Here is a 17,927-nt window from a genome sequence, read left to right as displayed (position 1 = left end):
TGTGTTTATGCCATTGTGATAGCCGGTGTCTAGTATGTAATGTTATTTGAAAATGATCCTTTTTATGAAAAAACTTCCCAAATCCCACATTTCTGAGAAAAATAATGAAAGAAGTGATTTTTGAAGTATTTCAACAGTTTATATATCTTTTTTCAATTATTGTTAATATTGTTTTTTGTTACTTTTTTTTTGCACCTGTGAGTGGGTGTTGTGATGTCTGCCATTTGCTGCAGGGGGTGCTGCAACACTGCCAGCAACCCCAAGACCAAGAGTCCTGATGATGACTTAAAAATATAGGAATAAACTCACCTGTCTTCACTGTAAAATAAAAAAGAAATATAATAAAAGAAAAGAGTCAGTTCTTAATTGAACCCTGAATTCAGTTGTAAGTACTAGTATGTACATATGTGAACCTTATTAAATTCATTACAACCATCTGCCGTTGTAACAGTATGGAGAAATGACAGCAAGTGCAAAAAAACTGACCTGATTTACATTAAATACTGATCAGCTGTGATCACTAAATTTCTCTTCTAGTAAAAATCTGCCACATAACCTCAAAAGACAGACAACTAACAACATTTACAGCTCAGTTTTCTTCTGCTGCACAGAGCTGACAATGGGTTAGCAGAGTACATGAAAATGTTCCTCATACCTGCAGAATGGCTCAGCAAAGATGGTCAAATCCCTCAGCAGCATAGACTGCTGTGTTAAACAAGCATTTGGTGACATCATGAGCAGTAACAATCGTCTCCTCTGAGCTAGAGAGAAGGTTATACCTTTTAACAAAGTTTTAAAAATGCCCCCAGAATTGTCTGGGTTCATATTGTGCTTATTTTTCATCAGTGAAACCACATGTCACAGCATTTGAGGCCACAAAAAACAAGAGTGAATTTAAAACACAATTCGTACTCAAAGTATTTAAACCGTGTTTATCCCTGTGGTTGAAGATGTGTTTACACCTCTGAGTGTGATTCAAAAGTGCTAAAGTCTGACACTTTCGAACCAGCACCTGCATATATCCACACCCAGTACAAGACTCCATCCATCCATCCATCCATCTTCATCCGCTTTGTCCGGGGCCGGGTCGCGGGGGCAGCAGCCTAAGCAAAGAGGCCCAGACCTCCCTCTCCCCAGCCACCTCCTCCAGCTTGTCCGGGGGAATACCAAGGCGTTCCCAGGCCAGCCGAGAGATATAACCTCTCCAGCGTGTCCTGGGTCTGCCCCGGGGCCTCCTCCCGGTGGGACATGCCTGGAACACCTCACCCAGGAGGCGCCCAGGGGGCATCCTTGTCAGATGCCCGAACCACCTCAGCTGGCTCCTTTCGATGTGGAGCAGCAGCTGCTCTACTCTGAGCCCCTCCCGGATGGCCGAACTTCTCACCCTATCTCTAAGGGAGAGGCCAGCGACCCTTCGGAGGAAGCTCATTTCTGCCGCTTGTATCCGCGATCTCGTTCTTTCGGACTATGATAGCAAATTAATTAACTATATGATTTTAGATGATTTATAAACTTTGAAATCAGATTAATTGCTAATGTGAACTACAGAATATTGTTGCATGAATAATGTTTAGCATTATTCATGCAAAAATAACAAACCAAACCAAACAAATCAAACACAACCTAGAGATCAAAAACAGAAAACACTGGAGCCCAGAAAATAACCAAACAAAAAGGCCCACAAAAGGCGCAGGCGGCCCGGAAACCACTCCCAAAAACAGTTCAGGGGGCCGGCCCGGAGGTCGACAGCGCAACAGCCCAAACCCGGGCAGCTCGGGGGGCAGCTTGGGGGGCGGCCCGGAGGTCGACGGCCCAAGACTCCAGAAAATGGCCCAGAGGTCGACGGCCCAAGAGTCCAGAAAACGGCTCAGGAGGTCGACCGTGAAGCCAGCGACCGTGACGGGGCAGATCCGGAGGCCGACCACGACAGCAATGATGTCCAGCCAACGACCTGGAAAGTGGCCGGGCAGGACGAGGACGAGCAGGACGAGGACGGGCAGGCCGGGCAGGACCAGGCAGAGCTGAAGCTGTAGCTGAGGCTGCACCAGACGAGGAGGAATACTCGGAGGCTGCACCAGACGAGGAGGCAGAAGGCTGGACGGGCCCCTCGGACCCTCCAGCAGAGGCAGGTTGCTGTTGCTGGACAGGCCCCTCGGACCGTCCAGCGGAGGCAAACAAAGGCAGGTGAGGTTCTCCAGAACCACCAGCGGGAACAGATGAAGGCCGGACGTGCCCCTCGGACCCTTCAGCAGGACCAGGTTGCAGAACAGATGACTGGGGAGAGGAGTGGCCGTGGCAAGGGCGCCGTTTCCTTCAGGATGAGAAAACAGGAACCGGTGAAGAAATGGAGACCTCCTCCTGATCCTCCGACCACATAGCTGCCAGGAAAGAGGCTGGTGAATGGACAGGTGAACAAGGTCCCGGCTGGCGTGTGGAAGGAGAGGAAGTCCATGGCAGCGTAGAGGCAGGTGGAGAGTGTGTGTCTTGCTGAATCAGCGATGGGGAAGATTTAGTGAGTGAGAGAGCAAGCTCACCAGCCCTAACTTGCTCTCTCCAGGCAGTAATGGTGCCAGCCAACTTAGTGTCCTTAGCAAACTGAGTAAGCTGAGGGTTATGCCTAATGATAGCATCTACTGTGCTTAGCCCAACTGCCATAGTCCGTAAATCCTGTGACTGGGCAATGCAGTCGAGCAGACTCACCATCCGCATCATCTTGGCGTTGAACTCAGAGGAAAGAGAGTCTGCGGGGTCCATGTTCTGGTCACGATCTTCTGTTAAGGAATGGCTTTGTGCAGGCAGGAAAAGGACCCAAAGTAGTGATGGGTCCAGCAACACTGACGCACCGACGCTTGTATCAAGCTCACAGAGTGAAGCCTGTATCGTTGCGGGCGTCGCTTTAAGAAAAGTCACATGATCGATACAGCTGCTGTATCGCTCATTGCCAACGCGCCAAACTGTGTTTAGAAGGTATCGCGTCCGCATCTGTCAACGGAACAAGTCGCCACCAAAAAAACAAAAAATTACTCTCGCAAAGATAAAAAAAAATAAATAAATACACATCTCTCCATAACAAAATGGAGCCCAAAAGAAAAGTTTCTGCTGTGTGGGATCATTTTGATCTTTTAACTGCAAATAGTTTGTCTGTCTTTGTTTCAGTGTAATCTATCAGAACAGGAAAAACAATAATGTGACTTGCAGTGTAAATTACTTATTTCATTTTATGCAGGTTAAATGTCGCATCTGTTCTGCGGAGCTTTTTACACAAACACAAGCACCTCCTCAGTGTTTAGGCATTACAGAGCCAAACATGAAAATGAGGAAACAATCACACCGATAATGAACATGGGTCGGCCTATATTGACACTGAACAGCTTAACCAGTCTGAACACTGTTCTGGGCCAGGCAGTCCTGAATTTTATTATAAAGGACTGCCAACCCCTTAGTATTGTGGAGAGTGTCGGAGAGAAACATTCCAAGATCACAGGATCCTTTAACGTACTGGGGGAATAGGAAGACATCTTATCTGAACCTTTTCCACCTGGCTTTACAGTTTTTGTACCCCAGCTTCATCTGTGCCTGTGAGATTTCCAAAGCTGGGGAAATGGTGTAAAAAAAAACCAAAAAAAAAAAAAAACGCAGTAGACTGAATGCAAAAACATTGGATATACTTATTTTTCTGAATAGAAATTTATAAACTCTGAGTCAATTACATTTAAATGGGTAATATTATATTCACAATACTTCCATTTTAATGATGTCTGCAATGTTTGCAATGTAAAACATATAAAATGATTCCATGGAAAGTACAATACCTTACAGTATATACAAGTATGACTAGGTATTTGAATCCGTGTCTGTTGTGAGTCTCAAGTAAGTTGCCTGCAATGATATTTAAGGTCCAGCAGGTGTCAGTATGGAGCAAAACAGCAACAATGTGTCGACACAGTATCGATACAATTTGGGGAATGTGCTGAAACGCTTCACGAGGCCTCATTTACCCATCACTAACCCAAAGTGCAGACTCCGGAGACAGACAGGAACTCAAAAACGGTAACAAAACTCAGACTCTGGCAAACAGCCAGCCCACACAGCATCATAAACAGTAGATCACAACACAGACAGCGAAACACAGGGCTTAAATACACAGAGGGAGCAATCAGGGAATGGGTAACAGGAGGGAAACACAGCTGGGGCAAATCAGGCCTAACGAGACAAAGGAAGCAAAACCAGATGCATTTACATGAGACACAGACTTTCAAAGTAAAACAGGAAACATAACACAGAGACGGGAACTTGACAAGGGGATACAGCTGACAGGGGAGACAGAACAACTAGAGAACACAGAGACATAAACCACAAGACAGACCTCTAACAAAGAGATGGAAAGGAAACATAAATTACACTGTAAGTAATTTTACTGTATGTAGTTACTTTGAGGTAGTTTCGGGAAATGTTTGTAATCTTTTATTGTACTTACACATTCTCATGTTGTGCATGGCGATGTATTCACTGATACTGTGTTTTCAGCCAGAAGGCACAAAACACACTTTTCCTGTTTTAAAGGTGAAAGTGAGAAGAAAGCTTTTATGTACAGAAGTGGAAAAGTGGAGACGTTCTCACTTCTGTAATAAGGCATCTTACATTCACCAGCAATTTTTTTTTTATACTTTTTATCCCAAATTTCTTCTTTTACTGGACAACATGGTCCATTCATAGCCATTCCAACAGAGGTGTTCGCTGTCATCATGTTTGGTCTCATCTAACAACTATGTGAGATTTGAGGTTGGAAAGGCTGCCTTACATGATAAGACATCACCACCATGCTAGCTTTAGATCAGCCAAGGGATCCCACTACACTGACACCAGATTGTTATGGAAATATGATATAAATTGATCTGCACACTATAAATAAGTTGTCTTTGTGAGATTTTAATTTGGTGTTTGAAAAATGAATTAACAACTTGTTGTTAATTCATCATTTATAGGAACAAGTTATCTACCTGCTGTGTTCACAGAACACAAGTATATCTTAATCGAGGGTTATATGAAGACAAAACAAGATATTTTTGAGCCTTCTATTCAGCCATATTAATTTAACACAAGGTCAAAAAGGTCAAAACACTTAAAATTTTCCATCACAGCTCTAATAATGTTTGGTGACCTTCTTTTAGAATTGCCTTCATTCACAGTGCACTGCTACTTTAAAAGGAGCTTCAGACAGTGTGGGAATGATTTTTAGGAATGTTTGTAATAAAACAATTGAATTTCCCCAGTCTTTGTTTCCCCAGTCTACTTATACTTTTTCCTTTTTTTTGATCCATGATTTCCTCATTTGGGGTCCTGCAACAGTTTGTGCTGCTAATTAAAATAGATCATTCAGCTGTCCTGTAAACCTCTAACTCTTGCCAGCCAACAAGACAAAGTGGTAGTTTACAAGGACAGAGGACCACAGTTGTTAGATGTTTGTCAATTAATGGCAAGATCAGAGAGCAGGAACCCAACAAACTCAAGAAGTCTCAGGGGCAGAAGGCAAAACTGCAGGAGAGGTGGAAGGTCCCAAATTGGTCCCTATATGTGTCAGGAGCTGTCACTGCAAAACTCATTCCCTGGGGAATACTGTGTAATTGAAATATTATACATTTGGGAAAATGTGGAAAAATATCAATTACTTACTCACTACTTATGTAATGTTGATTTTATGTTTCTCTTGTTATAAAATACACTCAAAGTATTGACTTTTTAAAAATGCAGTGTTTTATTTGATTCATCTAACCTGTGAAAACTTTTTTTTGTGGAGCTGATAAACAGATCAAAGAGTAGAAACAATTTGTAAAATCAAGTTGTAACAGTATACAAACGAGTTAGTAAAAACCTGGCATATCATAATGATTCAAATAACCCCAGTTATCGTGAGTTGTCTTGACAATGGGTAGTCAGAGAAAAATAGAAAAAAAAATAGAAAGATTTTACTTATACCTGAAGGATGGCTCAGTAAAAAAGTGGTGAAATCTCTAAACAACATTGACTTTTGCATTAAATAACCAGCTTCTGAGATCAAGAACTATAATAATGGTGCCCTCTGGTGGACATGTCCCCAACTGCTTCACAAGTTAAAGAAGGACTCTGTGTCAGTTCATATCTGACAGGTCACCAAGTGTTTATTTATGTATTTATTTAAATCAGAGAATATGTCACTGTTTTTGATGCAGCTGTGATGGCATCAGCCACACATGGGTAAATCAGGCCATTTGTTCACTTTATTAGTTTGTTTTGCAGTTTTCTTCTTTAATATAATTCATTAATCATTTGGTTAAACCTAACACTGATATTATGAAAATGTTTTCTGTTATATTAATTATGTTTCTCTTTCTTTGAGTTATCTTGTTTTGGTTGGTGGTTGTTTCCTGTCTGGGCAAAAGGCGTGGCTGAGGACTCAAAATGCCTGCTCAGAAGGACCAACCATGTGCTTATCAGGAACAGGAGTGGTTTAGGTTTACTTGTGTTATTTTGTGCTTAGTTGATGTTACTGTGTTTTTGTTTTGTGTGTAAATGGTTAGGCCAAACCACTATAAAAGCTATGTCTTTGTAATTAGGTCAGTTTGTGAGTTAAGGTGTGTCGACTTTTAAGTTTCTGGAAATTACTTTTTGTAGAGTTATATGAATATGAATATTCCATGCAAGTGTATACAGCACAAGTGTGTGTGTGATGATACAGAAGGTATTTGTATTTTCCTTTAAATGTTTTTCAGGCCGGACACACACAATACAAGTACAAAGAAGATTCAAAGGAAGAGGAAGGAAGTTTAGTTTTAGTTTCAAAGCTGCTTAAAGTGTGAAACCAGTCAACATGAAACAGCAGTCATTCCGTCCCCCTCACCTTCACTCTGACAAAGAGGACTGTTCAGTTTGACCGATGACTTACTTTGTCTCTTTTATGGTTCAAGCTTTTACTTTTAGCTTTAGGCTTAAGGCCTGGACTACAACAATCATGATGTTGAGGACACTGAGGTCATATTTATTCCTGATGTACAGTACTTCAGATTTTTCAGAGATTAATTAATGAACGCTCAAAAAGAGAGATAATAAAGAAAGATAACAAAGCTGTTTACTAATGAAAGCACTAAGGCTGGAACGATAAGCCACACCCAGCAGGCATATCGAAGGGTCAGGAGTGCATGAGGTTGTAATTTGCTGCAATAAGTTGACGAGTTAAACCACCAGAGGCCAGCAAAGCAACGTTAATGTTAACTCTTCAAACCCAGAATACAATTCAATTAGAGAGCTCAAAGAGTAATTATAGATATGTTAAACAAAACAAAAGGCACAAAGTAAAACAAACACAAAAAATCATCTTTCTCTGCATTAAAATATAAATACAATAAAATTTTAACTTAAGAGCAGATTAAAGTCGACATCACTCGAGCTTTTGATCATTAAAGTTTGGACTTTAAACCATCATCATCAGATACGGACAACAGTTTTAAGACCTCCTCAGCTTTCTGCTCAACCAATTCAAGCATCTCAAATGAATGTTTAATGAATTTAAACATAACTGCATGCAGCAGAGTTGATACTTATTGATACAAAAATTATCGTGATGACACAGGCAGTGATTTTGGTATTTTGGCGGTATCATCTTTTATATCTCAGGTATTAGTGATTATTTATGAGTCCTTATATAATAATTGTAAATAACTTTATCTAAGAAGAAATATTTGAAAAAAAATTACAGATTGTATAGTTTAAATTTGAGGAATCTGAGTTCATATTAATTCCTAAAGTCAAGTATTTAAGATTGTGACTTTTCTATCATTAATCTTTGAATAAAGAGAGATAATAATAGTAGGATAATGAAGCTGTTTGCTAATCAAAGTTTCTGTTCAAGGTGTTAATGGAGCATGTGGTGGCAAATTTCTTTTCTTATATATTGGTCACTTTAGTAATGGTAATATCACTTTCTCACTTAATTATATGCATGTAGAATAGACACTACAAATGTGTCTTTGTGCCCTATCACAAACACAGTGGGGCGATTGTAAGTTCATGTGAGATGTAAAACAGGTAGTGAGACTCTGTGTCCTTATCTCAGGGAATAAGGAGGAAGGATTTGGGATGTAAATCTTTAGGCAATGTCTAAGTAGAAAACATGGTCATAATTTTCTCTCTTTCGCTCTCAAAGGGAAGGTTTTCAAAGGATGAGCCGAACTGAGGGTATAGACTCATGTGATGCTTTGGAATTTCTTGTTCAGTTAGTTTGGTCAAGCCATAGAAGACATGAGTGAACCGCACCCATCTTCAGAGACTGCTTAGGTGTTTGACCAGAGTTTCTCCATATAACAATATGTACTTAAACCCACTTCAAATAATGCCTACCAGCTGTTTGCAGTTTATTTTAAAACTTCCACGAAATGCACAACTCAGAATTTGTGCTTTCAAAGGTTCATCAGTGGTTCTAAACTGCTCACATCAACATCTGACTTCAAGCAGAAAATGGTTCACAATAGACTGCAAAGGAAATTATGTTCAGAGTGAGCTCTCTGTGGATGGACAAAATGTACCGTACAACATGTTTGAAGGGAAAAACCCAACTTTAACCATCAATGATCTAAGAGAGAGTGATGCAAACGCTTATTGCTGTATGAAGACTACAGACAGAAAAGCCTGCAGAAAGGAACAGCTTTCTGCTGAACGTGGTGGAGGCAATATTCATATGGGCATGAATGGCTGTTAGTGGATCCAGTTTAGAAACATTTATTGATGATATCACTGATTATAGAAGTAGCACGATTAATTTTGAAGTTTACGTGGCTATATTCTCAGCTTAAATTCAGCGAATGGTAATGTATTTTTATTTTTTTATTTCATTTTAGCAGGTCAACTGCCTTTTGTCTCCCTCTTCTGACAGTGAGAGCAATTACACACAATGAAAGGGTCTTAAATGCTGCTGGGTATTTGATTTGATTCAATTTTGACTCCATCAGAAATATTATATTTCTCATCATTTATCAGTACATATCTATGTTTTTATATCTATGTATAAAAACAAAGCTGACACTTGTGAGACTTCATCAGATGTGTAAGCATCACAGCAGATGCTTTTGTGTCAAAGTAACTGAGGATAAAACACAGAAAAACATCTTCTTATAGCAGATAACCTTGAAAATATTCTGCAGTAGATCAAAAATGAAAGAAAACCATCAATCAATCAACATATGAACGTTGCCTGATGCTGCTGAAATGAAGCAGAGCAAAGTTACAGAGGTTTTATTAGAGACACAGCTAAGCCTTTTGCAATTTTGACGTCATTCTCAAAAGTTTACATTTATTCAGTATTGAAAAGCACAAAGGCAGGTTTCTTGGTGTCATTTTTTAAAAAACAGAACAAAACAGCTCACCAGTCTGTACACAACGGTGGACTGGTGCGTAATGAGCAAGCAAATAATGCAGAAAACAGATTTTTGATGGGAAACTGGTCTTTGAGAGAGAGTGAGTTGTGCAGGAAGTGTGATTTCATCGTGGAGGAAGCAAAACAGCAAAAGTAAGAGGGAATTCATGATGATGTTTATCAAATATGAAGCGTAGTTTTGATCTTCTTTTGCTGCTGATTCAGGGAATTTTGGTCAGAGAGTGACCAAACCTGCAGATTCAGAATCTGTGAGATGTCAGCTTTCAGCACCAACGTGTACGTGCCGTCGGGTGAACAATCTGCGCTTTACATCTTTGTGTGGAATCTGTTTACCTTCTGTCATTTGCTGTTTTTGCTCTTTAGTGGTTGTTGAAATAGTTTTGTGAGCTTTGACCTGAGATTTTGGCAAAATATATTTATATTGTAGCGAGCAGATGAATCTTAGCAACAAAGCACCACTCAGCTATTGAGCTTGCTGTTCCACAACAAACAGGTAAGAGGAGCTCTATTAAACACTTGCTTGTGTTACACTGTGCTTCCGAGCGTCAATAACCACATAACCGAACTCACTCATGATAAATCATTCTTTCCATCAAACAATGACAGTGACTTTGTACCACAGAACAGTTAAGAGAACAGTTAAAAGTCATGTAACTGTAGACAATAAAACAAGAACATCTTAACAGCAGCACATGTCCCAAGGCATGATGGGAGATAACTAGTCGCTCCCCCAACAAGCCAGACAGCCCCCACCTGAGTGGTTAGCTCTCCCCAGCAACCGGCATGTCCATAGCAAAATCTCTGAGGTGTTGGGGAAGGCAATGACGTCATTAAGGACGTTCCGCTGGTCCCCCAGCTGTCTCTGAGGCCAGGTTGGGGGCCTGCCATTGAAGCTGGGATCCTGACCCCTCCATGGGTGGACTCAAGGGCTGTCATGATGGAGTACGACCACCCTGTTCCGTTAGACCACATCGGACAGCCCCTCGAGAACAGTGCAGGGTCCAACCCACTGACTCATCAGTTTTGGGAAAAGCCCTTTCTTCCTCTCCGGGCTGTAGGCCCACACCTGCTGACCTGGCAACAGTCCTCCCCCTTTCAGCGGGTATCATAAGCTCGCTTCTGCCGGAAGTCTGCATCCCAGAGCGCCTGCCTGGTCAACTGGTGCACCTCCGGTAGCCGGGCCCAGAGGTTTTGGAGGTAGTCCAATCTAGGGTCCCTGCCCCCTTCCTGCTCACGGGAGGATCTGAACACCAAGTGTACTGGGGTACAAAGCTCATGCCCAAACATCAAGGTCGCTGGAGTGCATTTCGTAGATTCCTGGACCGCTCTAGGGGTGCCGTCCGGGTCTTCCTCATACCCATCCACTGACAGACCTCCTTAAACAACACTGCCTCGAAATTCCGGCCCTGGTCACTGTGCAGTTCCTCTGGTACCCCGAACCGGCAAAACATCTCGTTGACCCGACACTCAGCCGTGGTAACAGCGCTCTGGTCGGGGCAACCGGAACGTAGCGGTTCCCCTGGCCAGTGGTGGGGAAGGGTCCCAGGATGTCCTGACCCTGCCGCACCATGAACCAGCTGGAGGAAAGGGCATCTGCATTGGTGTGGAGACGTCCCGCCCGATGACGAACCTCAAAGTGGTAATCCTGCAGCGTCTCCAACCACCGGGCTAGCTGTCCCTCCGGTTCTTTAAAGTTGAGCAGCCAAGTGAGGGACGCATGGTCTGTGCGCAGAAGAAACTTCTTTCTGTAGAGGTATGGTCTGAAATGGCGGAGACCCAGAATGATGGCCAGCAGCTCTCGACGGGTGACAAAATAGTTCCTCTCCAGTCTGCTGAGGGAGCAGCTGTAGTAGGAGATGACACGCTCCCCCTCCGATGGTGACAAGTACAGACTATAAGCTTTTCACATGTAACCTCCTCACTCAGCTTCTCCAATAAGGTTCAGACCCTCTCCACTTAAAAACAGAATGAATGTAATGTACCCGAAACAGAACATGTTTCATAGCATTGACATGGCACTTCATTTGCAACACACACATACACACAAACATACGCAAACACACACTTGTATGTACACTGCTGTGACTGCAGTCAGTTTCTAGCAGAGAGAACTGTGGTCCTTTTGCGTGCTAACTCAAAGATAATAATAGGGTTCAGTGGAAAATATTACTGAAAACATAACCTGCAAGCACTAACCAAATGTCCATGATCTCAGCAGCACAGACTGCTGCTGAGATCATGAGCTGTGATAATGGCAGCCTACAGTGGGCAGGCCAGGAACTGTAAGACAGCAGAACAAGATAAACTGGTGCACAATAATGGTGATGTTTTCAAAATGTCCATCATTGGTATTAATAATTTATTATTATTATTATTTATTATTATTATTATTATTATTATTATCATTGTCTTTATTATCTTAACAGGCTGTTAACATGCATTAACATTTGTATGAGTATTTTGACGGGAGAATCATTTGACTCTTGTACCATTTTGTTTTTTTACACTCCATCAGGTTTGAGCAGGAGACTTTTAGAAAAAAATTATAAATACATACATAAATGTAGAGAAATAATATAAACACTTTGTTGAAAACTGAAAGTTACTTGAACATCTAAAATATTCAGGGCAAGACGGCAAAACCACATTGATTGTCTTGCAGATAACAAAAGAACCACAGAGGAAGGACGTTCATGTTTAGTTTCAAAGGTGCTTTGTGTGCCAAACCATTGTACAAAAACAGTCATGTCAGTCCTTCTGTTTTTCAATCGATTTTAACCTGTGAGTTAATCTTGTCTACTTTTATATTTACTGTCAACTTTATGCTTGCACACAAGACTTCAACCAACATGTTGCTGTCAGATTTTCAACATCTGTTCGTCTGTTTCATCTTCTACATTTCAGGTATGAGTAATTATTTATACATTGTTATGAAAAGAAAGCAAAAATTTTATTTACATTCTAAGAAAAGAAAAAAAAACCTGACGTAAAAATGATAAGACAATGAATTCGATTCCTGATAAAAGTTTCTACTAAAGGTGTTATAGGAGGAGAAACCAGGATCTGTGCTTTCAAAGGTTCATCAGTGGATCTGCACTGCTCACATCAACATCTGACTTCAAGCAGAAAATGGTTCACTATATACTGGGATGGTTATAAGTATGTTCAGAGTGAGCTCTCTGTGGATGGACAACGTGTAACATACAACATGTCTGAAGAGAAAAACCCAACTTTAGCCATCAATGATCTAAGAGAGAGTGATGCAAACGCTTACTGCTGTATGGAGACTACAGACAGTGCAGGAAACTGTTGGCTCAACAGAATTACTCTTCAAGTTGTTGCAGGTACAGTGACTTTTACTCATTGATTACTTTCCAAATGACATCATTGTATAAGTTGTTCTCCATCATCCTTTCAGAGCTGCAGGTAAAGGTGATTCCTGCCACAGAGGGACAGACAGTAACACTGATGTGCAGCAGCAGCTGTCCTCTGACTGAAAAGCCTGCAGCCTACATCTGGTACAAGAACAGAGAGTTTCTCTATGAGGACTGGTCTCCCTGGTACCAAGAGCTGCTCAGCAGTGAGGAAGCAGTCACATACTCCTGTGCTGTCAAAGGCTACGAGCATCTCAGAGCCCCTCAAGTCTCTGTGGGTGAGTCATGATGTTTATTGTGCTACAAACCCTTCAGCAAAAATCTGTAAAAATGGCCTCAGTACAAATATTAAATCTAATTTCTTTTTGTCCAGATTCTATCACACAGATATGCTTCAGTGTGACTTATGGAAACACTTCTTTCCACAATGAGACATCAGTGAATGAGCGGCACTCCATCACATATCCCAGAGGTAAAAATTCCACACTCTACAAACACATCTCCAGTTAATATCAATTCTAGTCAGATTTGTTGAAACTATCATTTATAGGTATTATATGAGCTCTTTGAATATATCTATACATAGTAACAATAGGTGTGTTTATCCCTTTTCTGCAGAGGTTCATGTTCAAAGAGCTTCTTTCACCTCAGTGTTTGTCACACTGACCTGTAACACCAGCTGTAACCTGACTGATGATCAAACTGTCTACATGTGGTATCACAACAAAATAAACTATTATGAGAATCAACATCATTCAACTCATAACTCTTCAACAGGCACATTCTCTTGTGCAGTTAAAGGCCACGAACATCTTCAATCTACAGAAGTTTGCAAGTTTCAAATCTATGTTGCCAACTAATAATGAACTCAAGTGCTGGAATACAGACCAATCAAACAACTCTAAATCGTCCATTTATATTTCAGGTGTTCAGTATAAAAACTGCTGGAGAGTGAATTATGTCAGCAGGAGAATCTTTGCTCTGGAAGGATCTTCAGTGAACATCACAAGTGAATACTCACATCCTGACAACATGAAGCCAGAGTTTAAATGTTGGAGTAAAAAATGGAGAAAAGATAAAGTGGAAGTTGAAGAGCTGATTGAGGCTGCAGGTCGTGTGGAGTATCAGGACAACATGAAGAACCAACACATCCTGACCATCAACAACCTGAAGAAGAATGACTCAGGAGGATACACATTCAGATTCAACAAAGATCATAAAAGATGGACCCAGTCTGATCTGCCTGGAGTCTTTTTGATTGTTACAGGTAAATCTAAACTCCTCAGTCAGCAGACTTTACTCATTAATGTCTGAACAGGAGCAGAGGTGGAAGAAATATTCAGATGCTGTGAACATGTCAATGCTGCACTGCAAATGCTCATTACAAAGAAAAAGTCATGCACTTAACCCTCTCAGGCTCAAATTAAACTTTTTGTTGCTAATGCACAACCAAGTCCTGCAGTGGTACTTCTGAGTAAAAAAAACTCATAACATATCTATGTGGGCTAATCAGGTTGTTAGTTTTTAACTGTTGCAAATCTGCAACGCCTGCCTCAAGAGGGTTAAAACTGAAATCATTCAAGTTTTCAGAAAAAAATGCATTTCATATTGTATAAAATAGTTCTTATTATGAAGGAAAAAATATGTTTTACTTTTTTAGAAGAAGCACTCATGTGTCTTTTCCATTTCTCACTTTGGTGTTTGTTTGTTTTTTTTATTTGAACAATCTGGATACTGTTATTTTGTTTGAGCTATAAAGCAATTACTCATCATTTCAGCATTTAACGCTTTGACATCTAGGAGCATACATCACTTAACTGTCAACTTTAAATGAGGTCAGAAGAATTTTGAACAATAACATTTCTGGCTAATTTTGTTTGTTTGTTTGTTTGTTGTTATAAATCTACATTCACAAGAACCACATTTCCAAACCATAAATGGTCGCATTTCCATTCCAAAATGTCTTCAGTTTGACAATTAAAAATCAATGAAAATGGTGCATAAATAATGATTTATTTTTTTTTTTTACTTTCAGAGCTGAGAGTGAAGATGAGTCCTTCTGCAGTGGTGACAGAGGGTCAGAGAGTCACACTGACCTGCAGTACCAGCTGTCCTCTGACTGACAACACAAACTACATTTGGTACTTGAACAGTCGACCTCTGACCCAGAGAGAGAACCAGAACAAACATCTGATCCTAGACCCAGTCAGCAGGGAGGATGCAGGAAGCTACTCCTGTGCTGTGAAAACCAACAAAGATATCAGCTCTGCTCCAAAGACTCTCACTGTCCAAAGTATCACAGGAACATGGACACCAGCAGCTGCAGGAGTTTCTGCTGCTCTGCTGGTTTTAATACTTCTCTCTGTCTTCTGGTGTGTTAGGTGAGTAACGCTTTGATCTCATTCAGGTCAATATGTTCTTCTGATATGGCTTTAATTATATATATATTTTCTATCTGTTCAGAAAAAAGAGGATTTCTAACCAGCCTTCAAGAGCTGAAACATTAGGCAACAAACAGCAGGTACCAAACAGGAAACAAAAAATTATTCTGCAATAACAGCTGAAATAAAACAAGCCGCTTGAACACCTTGTTTTTCTTCATATAAATCTATTCCTGCTTAACCCAAAAGCATGTATTTTTAGCCTTTGTATTGTTCTCCTTCATGTGAATTATAACCTCTATATATAAATGTATGTAGATATACATTAATAAAATGTGATGTTATTTGTCCATGCAGATTTTTCCTGATTTCATAAATAAAAACGTTCCAGGTGAATCGGATGAGCAGGATGGTCATCACTATGTCAGGCTGCGTTTCAGTTTGAAAAACAACACTGACATCTACTCAACCATCGAGTTATCGCCTGCTAAGTAAATACACCTTCTTTTTTTTTGCTTTATTCATCATATTCAAACTGTGATTTGAAATCACTTGTTGATTTGAAAATTATTTCCTTTCTTTAAATTAGAATGACGACGACTTCCAGTGACTTTGCAAGAAGTGAAACATCAAACAATGAAGAGCAGGTACATGACAGGATTCAATTGTAAAACATCAACTCCTCTATTTTTCTTCATATCTTCAATCATTTGTTATCTATCAAGAACAGTGCTTAAACTTGTGTCCTCGTCTTTTTTTCCATCCATAATTCCTCCATTCATACATCTATTTTCTCCCATTTGTGTTGGGTTGGGTCACAGAGAGGGCAGACATGTAAACAAACTATCCCCTGCTAGCTCTTGCAGCAGTGGGTCATTTTGGCATTCCCAGGTTAGCCATCACACATCTCTCCAGCAGGTCCTGGGTGTTCCCCAGTGCATCCTCACTGTGGGAAGAAGCCACGTAGGAGGTATCCTAGTCAGACTATTGCTGACTAATTAGTACTAATTAGTACCTTTTGATTTGGGCGAGTAGTGGCTCCACAACCTCGACTTGAAAGATACTTTGCACCACTTGTAGCTCATCTTTTTCATACTATGTTAGTGGGATTGCTGTCAGGATTCTGCCAGAGGTGGGAGTTTGTTCCCAGTGTAACCTCATTTTATGTTTGGTATAGTCCTGTCAAGCATCCCCACCACCTGATTCGAGTCAGCACCATGTGGTGATCAATTGACAACTCTCCTCCTTTGTTCACCTGAGACCAGCTGTTTTTGACACATTTGAAATTATAATGGAGAAGAGGTCATCAATCATTCCATGACAGGCAGTAGTGAACTTTTCTAACAGACTAATTGAGTTTTATTGTCACAAGAACAGATATCTCTCATACTTCATGCAATACCTCTATAGTGGAACACATCTGTTTAACAAAAATCATCTGCTCTCTCTTCTCAAACATTATTGCAGGCCTGCACTGTACACACAAACTCACAAACTGCACAAACTCAAATACAAATCTACATGTTAGCTTTTATTCTGTTGTACAGTGGCACATTAATGTAATCTGATATCTATGTTTTCCTAAATTTAGCAAGCCATTTCAAAATTGAGATCTCTAATCTAGTTTAGAGGTCCCAACCGAGAAGCCTTAACACCCACTCACATCATTTGATCACAAGGTCTCACAATGGTTTCACCCGAAGCCTTGCTGGAGAATGACCCACACCCGTTTTTACAACTTGTCTCACATGATTATGCAGATCAACTGTGGGTTCACACTTTTCTTTCCAAGAAAAGACTTTAAAATGGATCCTAGATTCAATTGGAAGCTAATGTAGAGAGGCCAAAACGGGATTGATGTGGTCAAATTTCCTTCTGCTTTAAAAATCGTGCCGCAGCATTGTGCATTAGTTGCAAGCGTGACAAAGTGCCACGCCCAACCTCTACTAAAAGAGAATTGCAGTAATCCAAACGTGAAGTAATAAAGGCGTGAATAACACTTTCCAAGTTACACTTGGAAAGAAAGGGCTTAACCCAGTATGTTGTGTGTCCTCCTCAGGTGAACCCTGACCCCATATATGACAACCTCCCAGCACATTATAGCGGACTGCAACTACCTACGAGCCACACAAGTGATGTCTACTCCAGTATGGACCCACTGCCTGCTCACTAAAGTAACTTTGTTACCATAGTGATTTAAAGGGCCTTTTTCTCCGATAGGTTTAGCGACTGAGCTAATTTCAGTATCACAGCAGGGACACCACATTTGGTGGATCTGCCAGTGGTTTTCATACATAAATTACAGAAGAAATAAATGTTGAACTTTTCAGTTAGAAAATGTATTTTATTAAAACACATGTCACAACTGAAAGATGACAAAAAAACAGCAACTTGAGTTTGAGTGCAGCTGAGTGACTGTTTTTTAATGCACCATGAAATATCAAAAACCATATTATCAACTTTTGTTAATAATATGTTTTTTTATATATATTTTTGCAACTCTCATAACTTTCCAAAGAAACTGTATGGGCATTTATTGCAATAAATGTGGCTACTGTTTAAATTCAGCCCTGTGGTTTCATATGTATTCTGGCTGATAGACGATGACCTCTTAATACTGACAGAGGGTCACTCTTCACTAAAAATCTGTTCTTTTGAAAAGTAGTCATGTTATGATTAGCAAATAATGTAATCCCTTGACAAAATGTACGAGACAAGAAAGCAAAAGTGTCCAGTGAACAAACATAGAGCAACACAGGGGGAGGC

At 40.5% G+C, this 17,927-nt stretch overlaps 1 protein-coding gene and 1 long non-coding RNA gene across 2 annotated transcripts; both read left to right on the top strand.

Moving 5' to 3' along the window:
- The first annotated feature begins 12,614 nt into the window (after window positions 1-12,614).
- LOC143419088 (uncharacterized) lies at window positions 12,615-14,903 on the top strand. The gene is made up of 6 exons (XM_076885366.1): window positions 12,615-12,750; window positions 12,825-13,058; window positions 13,154-13,252; window positions 13,399-13,557; window positions 13,706-14,047; window positions 14,818-14,903. Exons 1-6 carry the CDS (start codon window positions 12,615-12,617, stop codon window positions 14,901-14,903), a joined length of 1,056 nt encoding a protein of 351 aa, XP_076741481.1.
- A 675-nt stretch (window positions 14,904-15,578) lies between these two features.
- LOC143419142 (uncharacterized) lies at window positions 15,579-17,641 on the top strand. The gene is made up of 3 exons (XR_013099119.1): window positions 15,579-15,652; window positions 15,751-15,808; window positions 17,221-17,641. It is a non-coding gene; the product is annotated as an uncharacterized LOC143419142 (long non-coding RNA).
- Window positions 17,642-17,927: the final 286 nt, after the last annotated feature.

The sequence above is a fragment of the Maylandia zebra genome, linkage group LG6 (assembly GCF_041146795.1).
Source record: "Maylandia zebra isolate NMK-2024a linkage group LG6, Mzebra_GT3a, whole genome shotgun sequence".
NCBI classification, from domain to species: domain Eukaryota; kingdom Metazoa; phylum Chordata; class Actinopteri; order Cichliformes; family Cichlidae; genus Maylandia; species Maylandia zebra.
This window is presented reverse-complemented; position numbering and strand designations above follow the sequence as displayed.

Bases quoted from the DNA above. Each gene is read 5' to 3' on its own strand.
- LOC143419088 (XM_076885366.1), top strand. From the start codon at position 12,615: ATGTCTGAAGAGAAAAACCCAACTTTAGCCATCAATGATCTAAGAGAG. The intron at 13,558-13,705 runs GCACATTCTCTT...TTTATATTTCAG, and splicing joins AACTCATAACTCTTCAACAG to GTGTTCAGTATAAAAACTGC. The intron at 14,048-14,817 runs GTAAATCTAAAC...TTACTTTCAGAG, and splicing joins AGTCTTTTTGATTGTTACAG to CTGAGAGTGAAGATGAGTCC.